The sequence below is a fragment of the Plectropomus leopardus genome, chromosome 9, assembly GCF_008729295.1.
Source record: "Plectropomus leopardus isolate mb chromosome 9, YSFRI_Pleo_2.0, whole genome shotgun sequence".
Taxonomy (NCBI): domain Eukaryota; kingdom Metazoa; phylum Chordata; class Actinopteri; order Perciformes; family Serranidae; genus Plectropomus; species Plectropomus leopardus.
The window spans coordinates 15,877,308-15,902,346 of NC_056471.1; the positions used below are offsets into that span (position 1 = coordinate 15,877,308).

At 39.8% G+C, this 25,039-nt stretch overlaps 1 protein-coding gene and 1 long non-coding RNA gene across 7 annotated transcripts; both read right to left on the reverse strand.

The window, feature by feature from the left end:
• Positions 1 to 1,916: 1,916 nt before the first annotated feature.
• LOC121948444 lies at positions 1,917 to 8,823 on the reverse strand. Its single transcript, XR_006106148.1, has 5 exons — positions 8,447 to 8,823; positions 3,039 to 3,143; positions 2,554 to 2,631; positions 2,394 to 2,447; positions 1,917 to 2,239 (listed from the first exon to the last, which is right to left on the reverse strand). It is a non-coding gene; the product is annotated as an uncharacterized LOC121948444 (long non-coding RNA).
• A 543-nt stretch (positions 8,824 to 9,366) lies between these two features.
• rgs14b (regulator of G protein signaling 14b) lies at positions 9,367 to 23,699 on the reverse strand. Of its 6 annotated transcripts, none has more exons than XM_042493784.1 (15): positions 23,513 to 23,699; positions 18,954 to 18,975; positions 18,639 to 18,790; positions 18,412 to 18,504; positions 16,700 to 16,843; positions 16,456 to 16,614; positions 16,249 to 16,324; positions 16,038 to 16,126; positions 15,633 to 15,851; positions 15,303 to 15,376; positions 14,818 to 14,944; positions 13,445 to 13,526; positions 12,552 to 12,604; positions 11,141 to 11,240; positions 9,367 to 10,494 (listed from the first exon to the last, which is right to left on the reverse strand). In XM_042493784.1, exons 1-15 carry the CDS (start codon positions 23,633 to 23,635, stop codon positions 10,214 to 10,216), a joined length of 1,794 nt encoding a protein of 597 aa, XP_042349718.1. In that variant the 5' UTR covers positions 23,636 to 23,699; the 3' UTR covers positions 9,367 to 10,213. The 6 variants fall into 6 exon arrangements, with proteins under 6 accessions (XP_042349718.1, XP_042349719.1, XP_042349717.1 ...); XM_042493785.1 differs by having other exon boundaries at positions 11,162 to 11,240; positions 15,303 to 15,379; XM_042493783.1 differs by having other exon boundaries at positions 15,303 to 15,379.
• Positions 23,700 to 25,039: the final 1,340 nt, after the last annotated feature.

Genomic DNA, 25,039 nt, shown 5'->3' on the forward strand with positions numbered 1-25,039 from the left:
CTTTAGAATAGGGCCAAATAAACTGGCCCAGTTCTGGCAGCTGACACTGTCATCACTTGGTCTTAATAAAGAAATAAAAGCTCATTCTCGTCTCCGGCTTCTTCCCACATTCCAAAGACATGCAGCTCAGGTTGATTGGTGACTCTAAATTGTCCTTAGGTGTGACTGTGCGTGTGAAAGGTTGTCTGTCTTTATGTGTCGGCCCTGTGATAGTCTGGCGATCTGTCCAGGGTGTACCACACCTTCCACCCGTTGACAGCTGGGGTTGGCTCCAGCACCCCCGCGACCCTTGCGAGGACAAGCGGTTACAGAAAATGAATGAATGAAAGCTCATTCTCACCTTGGTCACTGCTGTCATCTCGATAAATAGTCTGATGAGGTTTTTGGCACAAGCAAAAATGATTCTAAATTTTGCCGTTTTGCTTGTGTAAGTATGCTGTTGAAATGAAAACTGAACCCTTCACTGAGGCTGCATATTTTGCCCAGACACAAGCTCCCCAGGCTTGCAAAATCAGCAGTTTGGAGTACAAATGAAATATTTAGTTAAATAATCCATCAGTCAATTATTCAAGTGCTTTAAAATAAAATGCTACTGGCCCCGACTAACATGAATATCTTTGGTTTTGAACTCTTTGGGCAAAACAAACTTTTTGAAGTCATCCCTTCATCTCTGGCAAATTTAGATTGGAAGGTTTCCCTTTATTCTGCCATTTAACAGACCAAAAACTAAGAAACTAAAAACTATTGTGTTTCTGTTACCTTAGAATGAGGCGTTTATATGTGCATACAGGACTGTCCTCTTCCATGAAGTCAGCCATGTTGTTTCTACAGTAGCCCAGAATGGACAAATTAAACACTGGCTCTACACAGGGCAATTTGGGTTGTTTCATTAGCCACCATGGTTTCATTTACAGACTTTGAACACAGACAAGGTGAAGTTTCAGTTTTTCATCCTCACCACTAAAAGGTGCTAACTACTACACACTCGACCTTTAAAATAATTGGCACATCAAAATAGCAGGAGTTTTAGCCCTAATATGGTGATTATTGTTGATGAGACTGGCAGGATTTCAGAACAGGGTCTCTTGTATTTGACTGCTGACTGATTGAAATCTGTCAAAAGGCTAAACTTAACTATAGGGTGCCTTTGGCAACTAAAAGCATTTTTGAGAAGGCTTTTATTCTAAGTGGAAATAGCAATTTAAATGTAAAAAGTGTGCAGCAATTTAGCTTCATAGTATTTTATTTAATGTTTTCTGCTTCATGTGTTTTATATCTGTTGCATCATTAAATTTGTTGTATATGCCACATGTCTTTAGACTGCTTTTATGTTAAGACAATTTACACTCTGGTTGGATATAAAATCATGAAGTTGTGTTATTCTAATATAATTTAATCATTAATGGTGCCATCTATGAAACAATAGCCTCTTAGCTGTTACCCAACTGGGATTTGTTTGTGGAATTTCCTGTCAACTGAAGATCATCTCATCTGAATAAAGTAAACTGCTTACCTGTTTTGTGTCTGCTGTTCTTGCAGTCAGCGCCTCTGTGGTGCCATAGGGGAATGGCTGCTGTTGTGGTTTTGCCCTTAGAAAGCCATCTAAAAGAGACTTTTTCAAAACCATTAAAGCAACTGCACTATTCATCATTATGTGGTATCTATCCTGTAATGGCTATATAAAACATACATGCTAACACACAAACATCATTGCAGATGTGAATTAGCAGTTTTACAAAACTGTTTCTCCTCACACAGCCTCCTGTTGTTACATTATGATATCAATAATCAAAACTGTATTTTGAACCTTCTGTATTTCGATGCAGCTTCAAGTGTCGTATGGTTAATGTGCATGAGAGTAAAGACATGTTCACTCAACAGCATCACTTTATTGTCAATACATATTCAGTGTGGTATGTATACGACACTCACAGTACAATGAAACAACATCATCACAGGGGTCCTTTTGTTTACATGCGATTGTTTCAGTGTGCATTAGTTTGTGTGTGTGTTCAGTTTGCCATCTTTAAACCGTTTCCTTCAACCAGTCATAAGTTTATTACTTGTGTAGTTCAGGATTATCTTCAGTCATATTTTGTATGTTTCCCTGTGAACATATGTACATTTGTATGCATGTTGTGTTTATGACAATAACTTGGTGGCAACACTAAGATCCCTTCATTTATCACTTCAGCTCTTCCATGGAGGACAATGGCGAGTCAGAGCCATCAGGACACTCCTGAAAAGCAGGGAGACACATGGAAATGTCCACCTTCAACTCTGCTTGCATTTGCATATTTGAAATATGTGTTTTAAACAGTGACATAGAAACAAAATGTATAAAAGCACCAAATTATTTAGAAATATTCCTGAAAACAACCAAAAAATGCCACCTTCACTTTCTCCAGCTCTGGTCTGCCTGGGAGTGATTTTTGTGAGGAAAAGGCCTGTAAGGTGAGACAAGGCAGTCCGATCAGATCTGACGAATATAAAAGTACACTGTTATTAAAAAATATGAACACTGGAAGGTATGATTTTCAGGCTGCTGCTTACCTTCCTCGTCTGTTGCATCTCCTCTGTGGATTTTGACCTGTTCTTCATGTGCTTCTGAGGAGAGGTGGTAGAGGGACACTAGAGAGACAAAGATGATTATATTAAACAATGCCAAAATGACTCAAATACTTTGAGTGTAAAATAACTCTGATAAACACATACACACATTGCATGCCATACCTGTATCACACTGTGTATTCTATCAAAATGACAAAACTTGTACATTTTTTGTGATCGTATGACTTGTCTCCACATGGACGCATATACTGTACTGATATTATTTACTTTGTGGATACATTTTGGTTCACACGAACTTTATGTATACATCAGAAGTTACTCAACTGTCTTTTATGTCTATATTTATTGCATACACAGACCTCAGTGGAGTGTTTTTCATTAATCCTTGACCTGTTACAATCTGTAATGATGGTAATAATAATAATAATAATAATAATAATAATGTTATTTATTAGGCTTCCACACACCTCACTCGCCTTCTGCTCCATGGCTGACTTGAAGATTTTTTGTAGGAGTAGTGTGCTGACGCAGGTTTAGGATTAGATGATTTCCTGTGGAATACTGTTGTGCAACTGAAAAGACAAGAGAAAGAAGCTTTGCAGTCATGTGGTTTTATACAACAATAGTTAAAGCAAGACCCTTCACAAGAAGTATTTAATGTATTGATATAAACTGGCCATTATTACTTCAATTCAAATATGGACAAGAAAGCTAATTTGATCCATGATGTTGTCACCATGAGCATCACTCAATATGAGATCACATGCAAGCTGACAAATGTGGAGTTATGGCCTTTGTTCACTAGATGGCGACGCTGACTCAGAGACCCACAGCTGCTACCACTTCACTTTTCTGAGCATTCTGCACGGTGATTTTCCTAGGATGTTTTACCCTCCCATTTTTTGTTTTTCAGTTGTTTTTTTTAACTAATTGTCACACTGAGATGTACCCACTGTTGCTCCAATTTTTACTTCTTATTTTGATTTGCAAATACAAAGAAAAACACGCCCGTTTCACCTTGAATTAATTTAACTTTTCATCCTACTAACAGAAATCACAGCCACAGATGGCCTGGTTGAAATGTCTTTACTTGATGATAATGCTTCTACTGTTTCCTTTAAAATATTAAGATTTTTGTTACTGAAGGTTATAAAATAAAGGCAAGTAAAATTCTATTTCAATTAATTACCCAGGTAGCCAAAGCAACCTGGTCCAGCATCGGCCCGAAATTTGCATGCTGGAATGAATCAGACAAGCCGCATCCAGTGGCCCAACTCAGCTAAGACTTGGGATAAATGACACCCAAGAAAAACTGACTTTTCAATTCACACAACACACAACAACACTTTATCCGTCCCCGAGGGGCAATATGTAAGGCACGCAGAGCAGTAAGGTAAAAAACTACACATAATGACAATGACCTAAAAGACAAGAAATAAAATAAAACAACAACGTGGGGAAAAGAAAAATGCAATAAATAAAGCTCTGCATGGTTGCCCAACACTGCCAACACTGAGCAACCAATTATAAAAACCTGAGATTGACAGATAGTTTCTCCAATACCCAGAGATGCAGATTAAAAGGTTTTTTTTCAAAACTTCACCTGTACTAACAAAGAAGATTTTTCTTTTAAAAGGGATCGAGCCTGAAATAAATTGACATCCTCACACGCAGTGGGAGTCATGCAAGACACAAAAAACAATGTCTGCACAATTGAAAGGCCACGATGAATACCAGCCAACAGTCACAGCCAGATCCACAGCTGGTGTCAGGAGCCCTGACAGCCATGAACAAAACACCTCTGGGTCTGGATCAATTTGAGTGAGACAGTTTTTTTATTCTCCAATGACCTCAGTGCTGCCTATCAAAGTCTGCTTCTCTCTGACATCTGCCCAGTCAGATCAGATCAGTCAAAATACTTCTTGGCATCTTAGGGTGAATGGATGGGTTACTGGTTTCCTGCTCTGTAGGGCCTTTAAGTAGAAGAGAGACAGATGAGATCCTAATGGCAGGGTAAGACACCTGAGAGTTCAGATGAACTCCGACTTCACTGATCATACAGCAGTGATGTGTCTGAAAAAAAATGTGAATTTAAAGGTTTATTCTTGGCCTTGGAAACAGCAGTTTGGCAAAAAAATAATTCTCAAAACAAGGTAGACTTATTTGGTGTTTCTGAAGCTTTAGGCTTCATCTTGTGGCCTTCCTCTGCAGAAAGGGATGACAGCTGAGCTCCTTTAATCTGCTGACAAGGCCACAAAATGTTGCTGAAAGCTTTTTGAAACACAGAGTAAAGTGACCTTGTGTTGACCTTGCTTTATTTGACCAAGTCGCCTCAAGATTATGACTAAGTTTCTTGATACTTGTCACAAATTTAACTATAACTTTTGGCAATTTGTGTTTAGCATTTATAAATTTTTGTTTTCATATTTTAGGTAGTAACACCTAATGTGGCTATGTCACTTGAAAGCTCATAAAAAATGCTTAATACCGTAAGTACTTTCTTATAACATTAAATATCAAAATAAAAAAGATCTTTAGGTATAACTAAAAAACACATACATACAAATATTGCATATCATATTAATGTTATCCCTTAATATAATATCTTCTGTTTGCCATTTGTGTTGACTGCAGTGTTCAGTGTTTGTTTTTAAATGTGGACACCAGGAGGACTAGCTGAGCTTTAGGATCCCTGTTAGCTTTGCCCTAGCATATAAACAAAACTTAAACGTCACTTAATCTGCTTTATCAGGACTGTGTGGGTGTGGTTTTATCAGATTTCATTGACAATTACCAATAATTAGCATTTTTAATTAAGTGTTACTAAATCTTGATTGCTGCACAGACATATATGACTGTATAGAGATGTATAAAGAAAACTGGACTCAAAAACAATTCCCGGCTTTCAACTTCGGGTTTTGTCACATGATGCCATGGGGCCCAAAATACTTTCCCGATGGACTTTCATGTAAAATAGATGTCTGTAAATCAGTTGTTATATTTGGTTGTTTTCACCTTTCTGGTGAAATAATCAAAACTGTATTTGTTCACATAGAACCCCATCATCAAGTTTACTGAGACAATACATTTTCAGGGTCTTTAAAGCAAATTCTGATTGTGTTTAACTGCTTCTGGGCATGAAATTACTGATAAAATGGTTTCTTCCTGGGAAGTATGTTTATAATCCTGACTAGTCTCAAGATCTGGCTTGGCGAAACAAGACAGTCCACAGAACTGAGATAAAATAAAATGTTGACAGTTGCCTCCTCATCTTACTAACGTGACAACGACTAATCTATCCCATGATCTCTTGCTGCTCTACAGGAAGCACTCAGGCCAGGGCTCATGAAGAATGAATGTGAGCTGATCGACAGGAGCTCACTCACCCACTGTGATGGCTGACGTCAGCACCAAATTTGATGGTGCGGGGCACCCAATGACAAAGTCCTCCTTGGACTGGAATATGTGATACTCAGCGTGGCCTTCCAGCTCAAACTGAATTCTCTGTACCGGAAGGAGCGACCCAGTGGAGTGTTTCCAGCTTCTTTCTTACATCAGGCCTATTATGCACATACATGTCGGTTCAGCTGGCAGACCCAGGGGTATACAAGACTGTTGTACTCCATGCACTTACTCTAAAAATGTGTATTAGAGCCCTTTGAGGGATAGAGAAGGATAATCTCAGCCTTGATGGGAAGCCACGCATTCAGCAGGTCCTAAGTGCTCTCTGACCAGCTGACTGAGGGAAATGACCTAAATGAGAACGATTTCCCTGCTTGCCTAACCCAGTCTCTCCCCATTCTTTGGTCTGTCACTATCGCAGACGAGGAATCCTGTCTTTGCCGACAAGGGATGAAGGGCCGCATAGGTCAGACTGAGGCGACTGGAAGTGCTTCTCTTTTGTAGCTGGGGTAGAAAAGTCCCTGTGGCTTTGAGAAACACTTCTCTATCGATTAATCCACATGAACAAGTTAACAACAGCCAAGGTGACACATCTGAAAACATTACGCCTTTTTGCGGGATTCACACAAAAAACACGCACAAATGCCCAAAATGCTCATACATTAGGTATACAAGGATACACACACACACACACACAAAAGCAATGCTGAGACTTTCGCCTTAAAAGCTACTCAAGAACTCTTTCTGCTAGAATGGACTAATTGAATATTTTGCCTTGCAGTCTTTTTTTTCCTCCTTCTACCATCACTTTTGACTCAGACACTGCAAGAGGAGGAGGATAAATCTGAGGGAGAAAAAGTTTAATAAGAGCAATTAGCCTTTACAGTCTAATAAAATGCTGATGTGAGTATCTGCATTGCATAAGAGGAAAATCTGTTCTGAAGATTTGAATCCATAAACAGCGGCAGAGAAGATTGGCCCAGCTCAAATCTTTGAATGTTGGGTCAACGCTAATTAACTCCCCACTGGAAGGCATCACATGGACTTCTCAAGCTTCATTTTAGTGTATGTGAGACAAAGAGTTTCATAAGAACAGAAAAGACATTGAAGCAAACAGTACGGTCAGGTTGCATCTACATAATCACCCTTGTCTTTTTGAAAGATCGGGAACAGGCAGGGTGGAGGGTACGCACATTAAAAACACTTTAACAGGTTCTAAAAAAATAAAAAAATAAAAATAAAAATCATGAATCAGAGAGGAGATTCACACATTGTGTCAGGAGATGTCGATTTGACAATACTTGACGTTGCATAATTAGCATTGGTAGGAGCTTTTAATACAGTGAGAAGAACTTGTCTGATTGTAAAAGAGCTGGTCCATCTAACAAGTGATGGCTAAAGACAAAATCGCTTCTCATATTGTCTCTAACTGGTCGTCATCAGACGTCCTTCATGTCCTTTCAGCCAAGAGATGAGCGATAAACACCTTGGAGATAGTTTCCACGTCTTTGGTTCAACTAATCCTCATAATGTTAGTCGAGAAGGTGAAACTAAAGCCTGGGCTGACATCGCCACCTCACCACATCCCTGCTGTTGCTAATCACAGATCACATGCTTGGGATGTGTATAATTATATAGCAACATGCAGGCACATGGAGGTGGTTAGCGCACCAAGGTGAGCATGTGGACAGTAGCTGCACCGGCAGGAGAGAGCACTATAAGACAGCTCTCAGTGGCAAGGACATTATGTCCTGTAATTGATGATGATGAGCTGTCTTTTCTTTTCAGCCATGCTCAGGTGTGACACACACACACACACACACACACACACACACACACACGAACTCCCCCCATCTGGATGAATTTAGTCAGCAGTCGACCCACACAGCTGCTCCCAGCCTGAATCACAGCTCGACCATGTGTATCTCACCTGATAAAGGAGTCAGTGCTAATGAATCTACTATCATTTTCATTTTTAACACACTGAGCACAGAGTCTGTCCTTCAGTGTCTGAGCAGAATCTTTCAGCGCACAGTAATGTGCCTGCATTGATCTGATGGATGGGTTTTGTTTTACACCACTTATGTATTCCTCTGCAGGACTCTCAAAGGCACAGTGAGCACCAGTCAGAGCTCCCATTAGCAGAGTATTGAAAATAAACACTTCCCCAGATAATCAGAAGCCGTTTGTTATCCATCCCAATGTAGATTACTGACAACAGCAGAGATAGGAGAAAAGCATTGGTGCAAAATGTGAGATTTTCTATGAATTAGGAGACACAGGGGTTTATCTCCAGACAGCACAAGACGATTAATCAAGCACAGAGATGCACTGAGTGACAGATAGGAGGAGAGAATGAATGATGGGAGTGACAGAGAGAGAAAGGGCAGGCAGACACATTTACTGACTGAACAAGCACAGCGATCACCCCCAAAAATGAGATTAGTCAAATGCCTCGGGGAAATTCACTCACCTCCTTTTCTCCCTCCTTCCTTCTCTCAGTACAGACGTGCAGTGGAGTAGATGGCACTCCTCATCCCACTGCTGCTATGGTGTCTGTTAGAGCACACCCCTCTCTGCCCATTCATAGCTCCACCGACGCACCACTCATGCATGGACACACACACACACACACACGCGCGCACACAGAACACCAGGTGTGCCAATCACAGCTCTATGCTAATGTCTCCAGCTGGGCAGACAGAAGCTGTGGGCGTGACAAACAGGTATCATATAGTGCATGTTATTGTTTTCCCCCATAGCTTTGATCATTGTCTAATTGTTAATAACTTTGGGGACAATCACATTGACAAGGTAGGTGAAAAAGACACCCAAAACCCCAAACTGTCACGTACTTGGAAATATGCATGCTGCTGACATCATCGAAATGGATGAATCCATCTATGACTCATCTAATTTGTTTTGTAACCCATACAATAGCCAAATACACCCCATAATAGTCCTTGCAGGCTCCTCAACTTGAAAAACACCTTCCAGCAACAAGTCAGGATACAGATAAAGCAAGCCATTGGCTACAGACCCATCACAAAGAGCCAATCACAGCACTGCAATTATTAGCCGTCACTGTGCAAAAATGACGTCATTACATGATGGAATTTTAGGTTTCTCAACCAGGATAAGATAATGTAATCAAAGCTAGTTACAAGTGACACCTACACAGACAGATACACATCAGGCTTGTTTTACACTGCATGAGTCATACAGCCTTTCCACAGGGGCAGAGGGTTTTGGCTGCCCCACATTTAAAATCAAATCACGTAGCATTTGTCAAACAAGAAACTGACCTCAATGATTCACCCCAAAAAAGATTCCTCACAGAAGGCTCAAAGCTGAAACCTGACATCTTTCCCCAACAAATACAGACAGAAAGAATTAAATTTCATCATAAAGACAGATTTAATTCTTTGGGTACGGGATATTTTTGATGATCACACCATCTGATTAATTCCCTGTAAAATCACATCACTAATTCATGATCTGAACCCTGAGATGTAGCCTCAGGTGGAAAAGAAAAACAGGACTTGACCGGGGCTTCTTAAAGTGCCATCACAGCAAACAAGATGCATTTAAGGACCGCAAACACCCATTTATAAAGTGGAAAGTAAGCACACAAACTGAAAATTGGTAATTTAAAATATTTAAAACTCATCTCAGTAAAAATAATCTTAATTCAAATTCAGAAAAAAGAGCAAAACACTTCAAAACACCCATTTGGACAGTCCTGTGCAGAAACATGTTTTTGCTTAGAGTTCGAAGAAAAGCGTGACTGCAATGTGAGATTGTGAGAAATTAAAGCAAAGTGAACTGCATACTGCACATTAAACCATCAGCAAACACTCAAGCAAATACACAGTCTTTAGGCTGAAATGAGCTGAAACTTCTTTTAAAAAATGTTTGACACATTAAACAATTCATGGCAACTAACGTGTAGTGTTTTGAAATGACACTATAAAAGTTTGCCATGATCTTTCTTCTTCTTTACATATTGCCTCAACAGGATAATTATCATAATTATAGGAGAGATGATAGAACACTGTTGTCTCAGAGCTTATTTGTAAACAATTATAGAAAGTGCTTGACCATTTCTCACCATCTTTTTACATGATTGGTCACGTAATGTTGCGAGATATCTGTCGTAGTTTCTGATTGTGTCCATCTCTCTCTCTCTCTCACACACACACACACACACACACACACACACACAAACATACAGACTCTTTCAAACTGCTGTTTCCCTCAAGTCTTTGGTTTCTGATTCAGCAGAGTCAGAGGTTTTCTCCACTGTACCGCATGAACTTGACGTTCCTTCTTCTTTGACATTGTCCTCTTTTGAGTCTGCGTTGGAGGAGGTGGTCGTCCCGAGTTCCTCTGGCTCCGAGTCCTGTCCCTGGTCTGAGGGCAGCTGCAGGAACAGAGGGATCTCGAGCTGCTCTTTGGTCAAAAGGCCTCGTTGGTCATCAACCCTGCAGCACTGAGCCCTCGTCAGCATGTCCAGTAACCCTGACACACGAAAACATCATGCAAATTCTGACATTTTTTATTCAAACAAATAAAGAACACTGTGCTATTTTTAATCTGCCCCCTGCATTTACATTTTATAGAGGGGGGTAACATTAGAAAACACAATGCTTTCTCAACAAGTTTTACAAATATAATATAACAACAACTTTGTCCTTAAATAATAAATAATATACAGTATATTAAAAAGTAATTATTCAAACCCCTGGCTAGGATACATGGGGAGGGCGATATGCGCCAGAACAGCTTCTAAGTGCACCCTGCGGAGAGACGATTTTGGCCATAAATGAGAAACGTGACTTATAAAAAAAGGTCCCTTCCCTTTGTGTGGGACCTTGTCTTGAGAAATGATTTATCTGTACAGCTATTGTTGTTGTTGGTTGCCAAGAATGCACCTTAAAGCTTCAATTGAGAAACAGTTAACAGATAAAAATCAAGGTAAATTCCACATTTACCTTGACATTTCTGTCTACATTGACTGAAAAATATCTTTTAAATTCAATATTGCTATAGATTCCTTGCTGTGAATGTTATGGAAAAATCTCTTGACAGTTGTCAAATATCTTTTGTCTTACAGTATAAATTGCCATGTTACCCAACCCTACTAGATGCTGCTGAGATGTCCTACCCTCCATGTCGCGGTTCTTACTGGGCTTGTGCTGAGTCTTGGCTCTGTCCGTCTGCAGCGATGATCGGGTGTCCACTCCACCTGCACTCACTGCTCCTGCCTGGGACCAAAAAAGTGCAGCGTTATTAATGTATGAATAAAAGTTTCTCAGGTTTTAAGTCCAAATAAGATTGTGGAAATTACACAAGGATTGATTTTTTTAAAAATGTTGATGCTTTTCATACAAAGATTTTGATGGTTTTCAGAGGCTTTGAACTGTGTCCCAAACCACTCTCTAATGACACTTTAGTGACCTGTATTTACTGTCAGCTAGGGATGCTTTGACTTCGCATAGGCTATGCATTGTATTGCTCAAAAACTTGCACTGTGCATCTGTATTATCTAAGATAATAGTTGTATCTGATTGGAACTCTATGTCCACAGGTATTCATTATTAAATTACTTGATTCATGTGAAAAAAATACAACAACACAAAACAAAAAAAACCAAGTGCAACAATCCAACCTTATTTAGTTAATCGTATATAACCAAAAAAAAAAAAAAAATGCATCAAATTCTCACATTCAAGAAACAGGAAACCAGCTTGTTTTCTTTTTTTTGTTTTTTTCTTTTACATACTTATACAATTACTTCAGGATCTAAAATAGAGTTCCCCAGGGATGAAGGTTTTTTTGTAGGCCAACCCTGAAGCTAATGTTGCCCTGGTACCTTTCGTCAAAAAGCCTTTTCAATTTTTCCATTGAACTTTGGATCATTGCAGAAAAGTTCTGAGGTAAACAAATGTTTATGAAACTGACATCTTTTGTTGAGCACGATAATCTTCACAAATGAACATCACTTTCAGGATTTTTGAAGCCTAAATGCAATTGCCAGAAGTAAAAAGCTATTGCCTGCTAAAACGAACTAACAACCTTTTTTAAGACACAAACAAAGTTTCAAAGTTTGCCAATGGGGATGAATTTTTATGTTGCAGGATAATGGCTTTTTTTTTTTCTTTTTTTTAAATTTATTGTTTCTTGTTATATACAGGAATTTACCTTACTGCATGCCTTAAAATTGCCCCTCAGGGATGAATAAAGTGTTTTTCAATTTAATTGAAAACATGAAAGTCTCTTAAACTAGTGTTATCTGCAGACCTTTTTTGGAGGCTTCCAACCAAAAACCCATTCAAAAAACCCACTGACTTTGAGACTATGGAACAGGAGATGCTGAAATGCTGGATTTCCTAGTTTAAAGACTCATTACTAGGATTTTCTGTAGCTGCCAATTAATTTCCTGTTGAACAATTTATCTATTATTGGATTAGCATTGCAGCTGTAATCTCTGCAGTTTGCCTTTTATAAATGACTTTGTCAGTATCGTACAAAAGTTTTTTTGCATGATGGCAATAATTATATTAACATTGGCTCACCTGTGTGACTGCAGCAGAACCACTGCCTCTGGACATATTGGTCTGATCTTTTCCTGTTAAAACCACACAAAAACACAGCTCAGTTTCTGACAGAACTTTTCCTTCCAGTAGAGAAGCAATCAGTGGACTGCTGATGATGCTACAGAGACTAACTTCCCTATTGTGTTAAACAGTGATATCAACCAGATTAAATATTTTTGACAACCAATTAACTGGTCCTCCTGGGATGCAACCACTCTAATCTAATCCATCCCCCTCTTCCTTAATGTAGTGAATGGAGCTGAGGTGAGGAGCACTGATCCAAAGTGAAGTTGGTTCTGGTCCCTCAGCAGTTGGGAAATGAGGTGAGTGAACTCAAATTGACACAGCACTCAACAAACCGAATGGATTCAGACATTTTGAACCCACAGAAAAGAATGAAGACGCAGCGAGACGCACAAAGAAATCAGAGAAGGAAAAAGGAACATGCAGACAGTGACGCAGAAAAACCAGGGCACTAAAATGGACAGTGAAAAGACTTTCTCCTCGCCGCCAGCTAAGAGCAAGTGAGAGCAAGAAAAGCACAAACACTTCAAGGACCCATTAAGAAACAATTACGTGAATAAGAAAGCACAGCCATGGCTCAGGCAGCAGAGGAGAACACACAAAGCATCACTGATGTATCACCCACATCATCGACAACTAACAGTGGCTGCAGGGCTAGAACGTGCCTTTATCAGATCTGATTTAACTTAATGCATTTACTCATAGGCCAAGTGGTTTTATTTTCATCCTTTAGCTGCTTGTGCTTTTGGGGGAGCAGTGTAGCTATTATTAAAATTATGTAAACATGAATCTCTCTGGTCCCCATTAAAGTGAATCATTGCATTTTTAAAAAGGTCAAGTGTATTAACCTTTGGTTTTGTCAAGCCGTAGCGTCTTATTGGCCAGTCTGAACACAGTGCTGGACATGTTCATGGGCTCGTCGCTTCCAACCTAAAACAGACAAGGAAATAAGGTGTGTCAGACAGAAGCTGACTCCCAGTCAGTTGCACGGTTTTGTGGGGAAGAAGAAGACACCCCACAGAAAACAGGTATTGATGCACAACACAGAGAAAACTCACATTACTGCAATACAAAGACGGTGTAATCCTCATGTATTCTGCTAACATATTAGGGTGACACGACACATTAAAATTACAGATTTGATATAACCATTAACATGCACAGTGACGCGTAACGGTTGCCTAGCAATGACTGCTGAAAGCAGGAGAGGCAGACAAGTGTTAACAGACAGAATTTTAAGACACCCCGGGTGAATAGGGTAAAATTTCTTGACTGATAGATATCTTGGATTATCTTGGTTATTAAGAGCTACTGTCTACCGGCACGAGTGCGAGTGGCAGCAATAGGGTCTTTCTTCTGGAGGAGTTTTGTCTTTCGATAACACGAGAGGCTGTATATCTTTCTCCATTGATTCCCTGTCCTATACACTGTGACATAAAATGTAAAGGGGTGAGCTACAAAAAACTTCACCTTTGTACATTTGTCAGTGTTTAAATTAGCTGTGGAGACCAAAAACAGTTCTTTTTTCTTGTACCAGGCTGTAAACATGTTTATTTCTGCTGTAAGGTTGGGCATTTTAAGATGGGGGTCTATTTGGATTTACTGTTGTCTTAAAGCCAGCCTAAAGTGACAATTAGAAAAAATGCAGTTTTTGGCACTTCCACATTGGCTTCATTTTTCAGCCTAGGGAAACTACAATAGCTGCTCTCAGGTATATATTAGCTGAGTAACTGTGCAGTGTGCATGTTTATGTTCAGGTAACAAGAGAAAGAGACAATAGATACACACAGAGCTAGTGGCTATCTGAGCAGAGAAGAAATTAGCAGTGAAGTTGTGAAGCAGTAGTAAATGTAGGGTGTTAAATATTTGCGGTCGCTCTGATCACCCATTGTCGGATTGTTTTTTGATTTTTAAAAAAGACTGCAGTTATCAATAGCCAGGTTACTGGTATGTTTCTGGGGAATGCGAATAATCAGATTCCTATGTGCTCATGTAAACACCATGTCCTGAATATGATAATAACTGGAATAAGTCTCAAGGTTATTCATATCCATGCTTACTTAATAGAAATATAACATTATTACTCATTTGATCAAATCAGAGAAGTCAAGTTATTACTTTACAATAGAGATAAAGTAATTATAATAATATCCTTATGTGAGGAACTACTCCAGCGCATGCTACATATATTGTGGTCTTATTCATATATACAGACGCTTACCATGGTGACCACGGCCTCTTGTGGCTTGAGGTTGTGTTTCTGCAGCACCGCAGAGACGGCGTCCTGTAGCGTCTTACTGGACTTCACCATGATCCCCACCGTCTTACCAGTGAAGGCAATCTCTAGGCTGAAACACACACATCCATTCAATAACCTCCCTCACACAGTAAGCACAAACATATGCAGTGCACTGTCGCTGAAATCCAGTCACGCAAAGCCTGACGCCACAGAAAAATCTGCCACCCAAAGATATATTTACAGGAAATCCTCATCTGATTTTATTTGGCGATTTGATAACGTATGCAACACAAATGACTAAAATGATTACTGTGCAGGCTCTGTGTGGTGTTAACACAGGGACTTCCCTCTAATATGGTGAGAAGTAGCATGTTGAAGCGAGGACGGGGGTGGGAAAGCCTGCTATGGTGACAAAGACTGACGAAAAAAAAAAAAAGGAAATGAAGGAAGTAGCACAGTTGACTCACGCAAACATCACCCTTAGCTCCAAAGAGACCTGCTGATCTCTGAGTACGGAGCAGTCCTGGTCCAGCGATAATGGCTGCTGTAGAGAGAGCAAACCAGACAGAGAGAAGTGACTTTCAGAGACATCAGCATCAACTGGAGATACTTTCAAAGAAGATTGAGAAATGAAAAGAGGGAGTGAGAGGCTGAGAGGATGTCAGAACAGGAAGAGGGTAGTCATCTTTCTCATACCGCCTGTTGCAAAACAACTTTGCAGTGTGGTACAGTAGATGTAGCAGTCTCTTAATTTAAAGCTGTGGCTGGTGCTGCAGACGGAGCAGCTAACTGCTCACCTTGTCCTTGCCTTGAAGGTAGATGATGACATCTTTCAGCGGGAAACCTCTCTTCTCACACAGGCTAGCCAGCATGTCTTTGATGGCTTGACCGGTACGTGTCGGGGCCAAGGAGGCAGTGCCATCGGGTAGGTAGACACAGCAGTAGCCCCCTTCCACCCCTATCCGACCCCCACCTCCCCCAGCCTGCTCTGGACACCGGGGACTTGATCTGCCATTCTACAGCACCGATTGAGGGAAGAAGAGGCACTTAGTTATGAGTGAAAAATATACTTTACTCAAAAAAATATACTTTACTCAAAAGAATACACTTTGACATTTCATTGCAGATTTCTCTCTAAATTGTGAGATCTAACCTCTTGAAAAGTACATTTTGTCTGTTATATGTGTCAAAACTGCACCAACCTCTGTCTGCCTGTAGACGGAGCCGAGCTCCACGCTGCTGCTCGACTTGACCGACATATGGGAGACTGAAGCATGGATGTCAGATGCATCTATTGTTATTCATGAAGGAAAAGAACAAGAAGAAAGCAGGGAGAAATTGTGAAATACAGCCACAGCATGTTCATCAAGGTATAATTTAGAAGCACAAGATCTGTCACTTGACAGGCACTACCTCCCCAGGATCCTCTTTTCTGTCGCTGTTTCTCTGAGGCACTCTTTCCACCTGGCAAGCTGTTAGAGTCTGACTTCTTGTTGTGTTTGACACAGTGATGTAAGAAAACCCATGACAGCAAAATTAAAACAGGAAAAAGACACATTTATTTTTCCCCCTGCCCCTCAGTCCATTTTGTACCCGTCACTCTACCTGCTTGCCACTTACAGAGCTTCTGGAGGCCACGTTCTCCCAGGATCCCATGCGAACCGGCTCTGCAGAGAGCTGAGGTAGAAGTTTACCTTCTACGCTTGCCAAGGTGCACCTCTGGTAGAGAGGAGAGCGCACAAAGCGCCTGTAGCTGTCCATCTTCATTAGTTTAAATATCTGTCGACACAGTTGCACACACAGTCAGCACATGCTCCGACAATGCATCACTGAGCTAAAATGGGAGAGTGTGCTGCAATCCAACCTGTGCTTGAGCCTTGTTAAACATGTCAGGTGTGGGCTGTTCTAGGTCCTTCTCCTCTGTCTTGGCTGTGTCATCAATGTTGACTGAGTATGGAGCGTTGTCAGACAGGTAGGACTCGTAGATGGAGCGAGCCACTGCTTTCAGCTGGGAACACAACATCTTGTTTCTTAGCTAATGAGACATCTTTTTAACCAGGATAGATACAAACCCCACTGACACACTGAACCAATTTCCCTTTGGATTTCATCTGAGTATTTAGCTGAGTATGTAGCTTTCAATACCAATCTAAAAAGCCACCCAGCGTGTATATATCTTTACGGCTTGGTGTCTTTCCTTATTAAGTGTACCAAGAATCAAATCGACCCTTCCCCAAGCATCAACACTGGAAGTCATTGCAATCAATAAGTCCCTAAAAGGCAATTCATTTCACAGAAAGCTGAGCAACCACATAAAATCGACTGATGTGTGGACAGTCAGCAACCCTGACAATTTCTGCACTTCCTGTTTCTATAATAGAATTTAATTGACTGAACAATAATTCTGCCTGAAGGAACAACATAGATTAAAAGTTGGCTACAGCTTTTAAAGCTTCCAAGCAGGCCACTTTCATTTCAAGAAATAGCATAAAAAGATTGAAAACATCTTTTTTTTTTAAAAAAAAAAAAAAAAAAAAAAAAAGTTAAAAAACAGCTTCACTCGTCATTGAGGTCAACAGTGCAGTTTTTACTGAATTGTTCATCAATGCTTTTCAAAAGGAGCAGTGTGTAGGACTCAAGATTTTGAGGAATTTATTAGAATGATTTCAGATTGCAATCAGCTGAAACTTCTCCCATGTGCCAAGCGTGAACTCCAGCTTAGGAATCCTTTCAGTGTTCATTGTTCAGGACATTTTTACTGGAAGCTGAATTATCTGCAGAGGTCTCTTCCTTTCCAAAACAAAAAGGACCAGGGGATTTAAACCAGTAGAAACACTGAATAAAGCAGCTTCTCGTTACAAATCAGTGTTTTTCCGACACGGTTCGGCCCATCTGTGATGGGCCCAGCACCTGCTAATGTGTGCTCACCTATTTTCTTTAATAACTTAAGATTCAGACATTCAGGAGGTTTTCACCAAGAGACAAATCATTTGCAGATGTCTCTTTCTCTCCAAACCATATGGACACAGTGATTTAAACTAGAAGAAACACTGACTGAAGCAGTTTCACTCAAAAATAAAAATAAAAATGAAAAAAATCTGTGTTTTTCCGACACGAAAGGCCTTATCTAGAGCCAGTGTTGGGTTGTCTGTTCTGGACGTAACCCTAAATAGATATACATGGCTCATGCTAAGGTAAAGAATACACAGCGATTCCTATTTTCAGGTGATTATACACTAGAAAAAACATACTATCATATTGTTTTCCATTCCTGCCAACTAAATATCAAAATACTGTATCATAATTAAAGCAATATTAAGGCACAAAAAAACTTTGCAGCTACTGACTGCTACAAAGACACAATAATAGCAACTTAGCAACCAAGCTGCCCTCACTGTAAACATTAAATGTCTTGTCTAAAACTACAACAGTAAGTTTCTGGAAAATTCTAATAGAGATTATTCATGGCAGATTTCTCTCTAATGATGAGTAAACACACAGCAGCACAATGAATCACAAATGGCAGGTAAGATGTTTCACCATGTACAAAGAGGTTAGAAAAAAGGGTCATCATACCTCTTCCAATGAGCTGGCTGGGATCTTCCTGAATTTTTCACAAGCCTGCCAGAATAAAATGTTCTCTGCACTCACCTCAGACATTAAGAAGGTCTGTGGAGACAGGAACATAAGTGTGTATGAACACATATGAAATACTTCCTGAGAGTTTGTTTGAAAACATCAGCACTTGTTAACACCTATTCCTGAACAACATAACACACCAGGTGTTGTTTAGTGTGTCTCACCGTGAAGTGGCGCACTCCACACGGATCCTCCAGCAGCTTCTCAAATGAGACAGCCCAGCTCAGCACACTGTTGGCTGGGTTGGCCTCTCCGCCCGGAGTCCCTGGAAGACTGGAGCTGCTGCCTCCACAGCCACGAGTCGACATGTTCAACTCTACAAACACATCCAGACACAAACACACCCATTTATCATCACAGAAAAGCCAAGAATGAGACTGAATCAGATATCGTCCTCTGTCGTGCACAGACATGTTTCAGTCTGTAGAATTGCGAGATGTGCAGGACTGTCAGAGCACGTGTTAGTTGTTCATGCTTACCTCCGTCTGATACTGCCTGGCTCTGTGAACAGAGAGATAGAATAGAGTGAATAGAGAGAGATACAGAGATGTAAGGTTGGGAAAGCCTCTAAATCAAACCATCTGATGAGAACACACCTCACTGAGGCTGTCATAGACTAGTATGATATATCTGGATAATTCATATGATAGTAGCTGAGAAATTCAACATTCACCTGATTGACATATAAAATCAAAGAGGAATAATATATAAGTACATACATTTTCTCTGAGCAAAGAACAAATGTCACTTAAATATTAAAGAAAACCTTTACAATGCATGTAGCACAGTGTACTCTAAGTACTATTAAAAGCTAGACACACACACTCAAACACAGAGGCATACATCTAGGAAGTGAAATGTGAACACCAGCTGCATGTTTCTTGCTTTTCTCCTCCATGAAACAATGTAGTGCAGTCAGTCAAGGCTGTTTTCACAGGAAGTGGTTGTGACACTGATGACAATGGCTCTCATTCAGCTTTTAAACTAGAGTTTGCAGAAATGCACACCTTGTGAAAGTTCTTCTTCAATTAGAGCATTTCACAGTTAAAATATTTCCAATACATTTTGCAAAGTCATTGCACACAAACCAGCGCTTACAACCTGCAAACTAACGATTATATTCATTGTTGTTGACTCTGTTGTTAATTATCTTGATTAATCGATTAGTTGTTTGGTCAACAGAATGTCAGAAAATGGCGTTTTCTCAAAGCCCAAGATGACATCCTCAAATGCCTTGTTCAAAGATATTCTGTGTACTGTCAAAGGGGAGTAAAGAAACCAGAAAATATTCACCTTAACGATGCTAGAATCAGAGAACTTTTACTGTTTTACTTAAAAAAACAAACTTAAATCAATAAATAAACTATCAAATTATTATAGCCGGTAGCCATCAAATAGTTGATGATAAATCAGTTAGTCGTTAGAGCTCTACTTTGTATTGCTCAATCCCCCCCAAGAGGTATTTTAGAAAACAGGATCGGCAGGATGGCTGGATCTGTTTTGACTGGTTCCAAGAATGGTAAATAAGCACCCCTACTCAATAATATTTTAGTAATACTGAAATATTATTTTGAGTTGGCACAGTGGCTCCAGCACAACAGTCCAGAGGCCTTTCTGTGCAGAGTTCGCGTGTTCTTTTGTCCATCTGAGTTTCCTCTAAATCTGCCCAGATGTGTGAATGTGATGTGATGTGATGTGTGAAGAGTGTGTTTGTCAGAATGTTGATATGTTATGTAGGTTAGTGCTGTGAGCTGGAACCTGACCAGAGTGTTGACTGTATGTAAAAATAAACTTGAAAGAAACATTGTCACGCACACTTAGACTGCCATTTGGGTAAATATAAGATTAAGGAAACTGCCACCTATCAAGCAGCATAATCTGTGTGCGTACATAGAAGTATTTCTTATTACTTTCTGGGGGATGACAAATATCTTGCTCAACAAGTTGTTGTATTGACGTGATGTCTTCTATACATGAGCAGATTGCTTCATTGTAGAAACCAGACTTCACTTTTGCTGATTATTTTAGCTCTGGGATGCTTTTGTAAAGTGGGAATCAGTTCGGTTGGTTAACATCAAGGTTTTCATAGAAAGTCCAGCTTATTTTTAACCTAATTTCTGGAACAATCCATTAGGTATTCACATCAAACTCAACTGAGCAAATTGCTGAGTCATGCAGAAAGATACATGTCATAATTTGAGTGAAAAAACTTTTGTCAAAATGCCCACAAATGTGACTAAGAATTCCAGGTAAGAGTGGGAGAGTTCACTTGGCTAACACAAGAGAAATAAAGAATGCACCCTCAGTATTTAGTTTTTTCTTAAACAGTTTGCCAGTGAGAAGATACTGTACGTTTGTGGATTTCAGTCCATGCAAAGAGAGAAAGTGTCTTTGTTCAGCTGAAGCAACTGCTCTTCGCAACTGATAAACTTTGCCCATATAAGGCTGATATGGGCTGGCAGTTTCTGCAGGTGTGAGCTCCACTATGGCTCCACCTCTTCACTTTTTCTTTGCTCCACTGCTCAAACTCTGGCTCCTAAAACACAACATGTCAGTGCCTACAAACACATTTCACAGGAGACGCCAACACACACACACACTTCATCCACAAACTGTCATGAAAGCAAATGATTCGTCGAAGTGTTACTTGCACACCTTTTTGGTCTCACACACTGCAACAGAGAACTATGTCTAAGGATTAGGATTCTCTGCAAATCCTTTGGATGAGAGACAAGAAGATATGCAAACACACCATGAGAGAGGAGCCTCTTGCAGCACCAATTATAGTAATATTTCACATAAAATCAAAGCACAGGAGGACCCTTTTTTTAAAATCATAGCAACACCCAGGAGTTCTCTGACCCTGTGAAATACATCTCAATATACACTTTCACACCTTTTGCAGAGCTGAACCAATTCAAGAAATGTGATGGTCTCACACAGACTCTACCGATGACAGCTCAGCCTACACATGACAGATTGGCACACAGGCATGGCTTGGTTTCCGCTTCTGACTCAAGCTGGCCTGGTCTGTTTTCAAGAGCAACCAACTGTTAGCAGCACTGTGCAATTGGTTCTGGCACTTCTGAGGACGAGAGACAGACAATACCAGCTAACACAAGAAACTGCAGTACTCTTGGTACTCTGACCTGGATGTCAACTCAAAAGTATGAGCCCAAATGCAGATTGATAAAGTATGAGCCCAAATGCAGATTGATAAAAGTAGGCCAAACTTTTTAAAATAACATTCCTGTTAACCAAATCTTTACAGGGCTACAACTTCACACACTTAACTTATTCCTCTGGTACGCTTACAGTCTTGAAAATCCTCTACGTAAGAGCTGATGGAAGTCTTCCCTGGATCCAAACAACAGCCGCAGAACCAAACCAAGACTTAAAAGAGTGTTGCCAACTCACCATGTGGCCAACAGGAATCCCGAGAGTGTTGCCGTTCTTCGCCATGGTGGCTCACACACCAAGCTACAAGCTGAAGTCTTTATGTGATGCGTACACTGTCAGGGGACAAAGTTTAAGGGCTCCACCCAAACATGATGCACAGTTCCTTACACACACACATATACACGCGTGCGCGCGCACACACACACACACACACACACACACACACACTCAAAAACTCATCACTTGGGTCTTCCTGTCACTTCCTGCCTGGAAGGGAAGTCTTGCCATAGCAACAAGCCACAAAAGAGGAAGTACGGTTACTATGATCAAACTGTTCTCAGCCTACGTCTTGAGAAACACTATGATGTGTGAACACAGACAAGATACACGCATTCATTCGGCTTTTGATGTACAGTCACTGTGCGAGTAACTTGACACAGCTCACAGCCATACAATCTTTTTTTGCATGTGTCACACTTTTCTTTTTTAGTCATAGTGAAGTTTCCTCTTACTTGGAAGTCATTGAGATTTAGACATGAAAAGTAGAAAACAATGCTTACTGGTATTCACTTATTTTAAGAGGGTAATTCTGCCATACAACAGCTGGAGTGAAAGCATTCTCCAAACATGACTAAACTTTGCCAAGATGTACGAGGAACTTCAACTTTACATCTCTAAAATAACTGAGGACATTCTCTTTTGAAGCATAAATTCAACATTGCATGTTATCCTGTTTAGAACAGTTAAAACAAAGAAGTTGTGAACAAATGATTTTGAGGTTTGGCATACAGAGCATTACAGGTTCATCATTAACTTTATGAGTATTATTCTGCAGCAACAGCAATTAAATTAATGTAATTAATGATTTAAAGTAGCATGCACCAGTAGTGCAAATTGTACACATGGCACTAACCCAGGGAGCAAGAAGTGTCAAAGCCTTCCCTGGCCTTTACCCACAAAATGTCATTCATATTAGGAGAGACACAAAGTAAAGCAAAGCAACCCCAAGGAGAAAAATAACTCCAAATAGGGGCAAAAAAGAGACATAAAACTCCTAAAAAAGACACACAATAGTGTCACAGAGACGCACAATAACTACAAAGCAAGGAAAACAACCACAAAGACTTACTGAATGACCAAAGAGACACAAAATGACTACAAGGAGACAAAACGAGAGACACAAGTCACTACAAAGAGGCGAAAACACAAACGGACAAATTACCCCTCACCCCCTGCCACCCAAAAACAAGACTCAAAAAGACCTCAAAGACACGCAAAATGACCAAGTTGGGACACAAAATGACTACATAAAGGAGCAAAACAACAAAGGCAAAGAATTTCCTTGAAGAAAACACAGAAAATTACCTCTAGGAGACATAAGACGACTGCAAAGAGACACAAATTACTATAAGAAGACACAAAACCAGCAACAAAAGACACGAAATAACAGAACAGACACAAAATGATTACAACGTAAAAAGTCACCGTGTGTTTCCAGAGTTTGTGAGGCATTGTACCAGTCTGCACGAAGGGTCCCACTGTCTCAAAATCCGCCCACGCTTGTACACTAACTTTCGTTTTTACGTTATTAAACACGCACCACTCTCCAATTAGATAATGCCTGAAATGTTTGTCATACCTTCTTGTCCGTCGTGATGCCAGCAGCGATGGTGCACCATTTGTCATATTTCCTGAATTGCTTTTTTGCAGCAACTTTTGCCAGGTGGGAAAACCTGTAGTAAAATCCTCTCAAAACGACCATCTTCACGGAGACAAACGCACCGCAAATCAGGAGGAGGGAGATGCACACGCTGGAAATTCATAGGTAGGCTAATTAACAACTTTAATCTCACCTGACATGCGCAGAAGCTGCGCACGCAGGTGTAAACACAACTTGTTAATTAACAGTTCACCTTTTTTTCCCCTTGAAATTAGCTTGACTGGTCTGTATGTGTCAACAACTTTCCTTATATATCAGATTGTTTTGCAAAGTGGCTATTTGTGGAAGTAACTTTACAGCACATATTCAGCAGTGACATTCCTATAATAGGCTTGTTTAGCAAAACATTTATGACTTGCAAGGCAGTTTACCCTACAAATAGCCTAATAAAGGGAAACCGAAAGACAAAATGTACCATGAATGAAAACTTCAGGGATCAAAAGTGTTTTTTTGAGGAAATGACATGTTACCTAGCTGAATCACACTTTGATATGCAGCATTTTTAGCATTATGGCTAACATTGTAATGGCAGGCCTTACCTGGTCCAGAAATTGTTGTAAAATGAAGACATTTTATGAATGTAACACATCACATTGTCATTTAAATTCCCATAATGTTACATTTATTCATTTGGTTTTATTTATTTATTTATTTTTATCAGTCTGTCACAGGTGTCATCACCTCAGCTGTAGAGTTACTCCACCTTCATAGCTTAATTGCTAACATAAATAGATTAGCATGCTAACCATAGCATCTTATTTTGGGTTCAGGTTGAACATAATAACTGTTGACCTGTGAACTATGGATGTATTACAGGGAAGTCAGTGCACGTGTAGCATTCAGTTATTAGGTGGTATAAAATGCTAAACTTATAATTTTATTATGCTAAATCTGATGTTAGCATGTTATAGTAGCATTTTAGCGTAAGCTCATGGCTCACCATGAAAATTCTAAACTGAAAACAATATTGGTTATATATTGGTTGCTAGCCTTTCCAATACCAAAACATACTGTCAGCTGGTGAAAGCAAAAATGATCTTGTCACTCATGTGCATTCATAGCTTTAACTAGAGCTGCCCAAGTGCTGTGGTAATCATAAAATCCAGACCTTTAGTTTTATAAAATACATAGAGACACTTAAACACTTAAATTAATGTGATAATTAACAACAAAGTGTGGACAGGTGGACTGTATAGTTCAGATCTTGGTCCTGTGTTTGTCCATGAAACCTTCCTTGAAAGAAGAAAACTTGCACAGTACTTGAATGAATAATCAGATATTAGTCAACATGAGGATTCTTTCATTGCCATGAAACAGAAAGACATAAAAGCATGCAAACAATTAAAAGCACAGATGAAAACATTAATATTCATTCAGAGATGAGCACAAAGTTTAGTTTGATATTTTTATGTTATAATTAACAATTAAGACTTAAAGGGCAGAGTA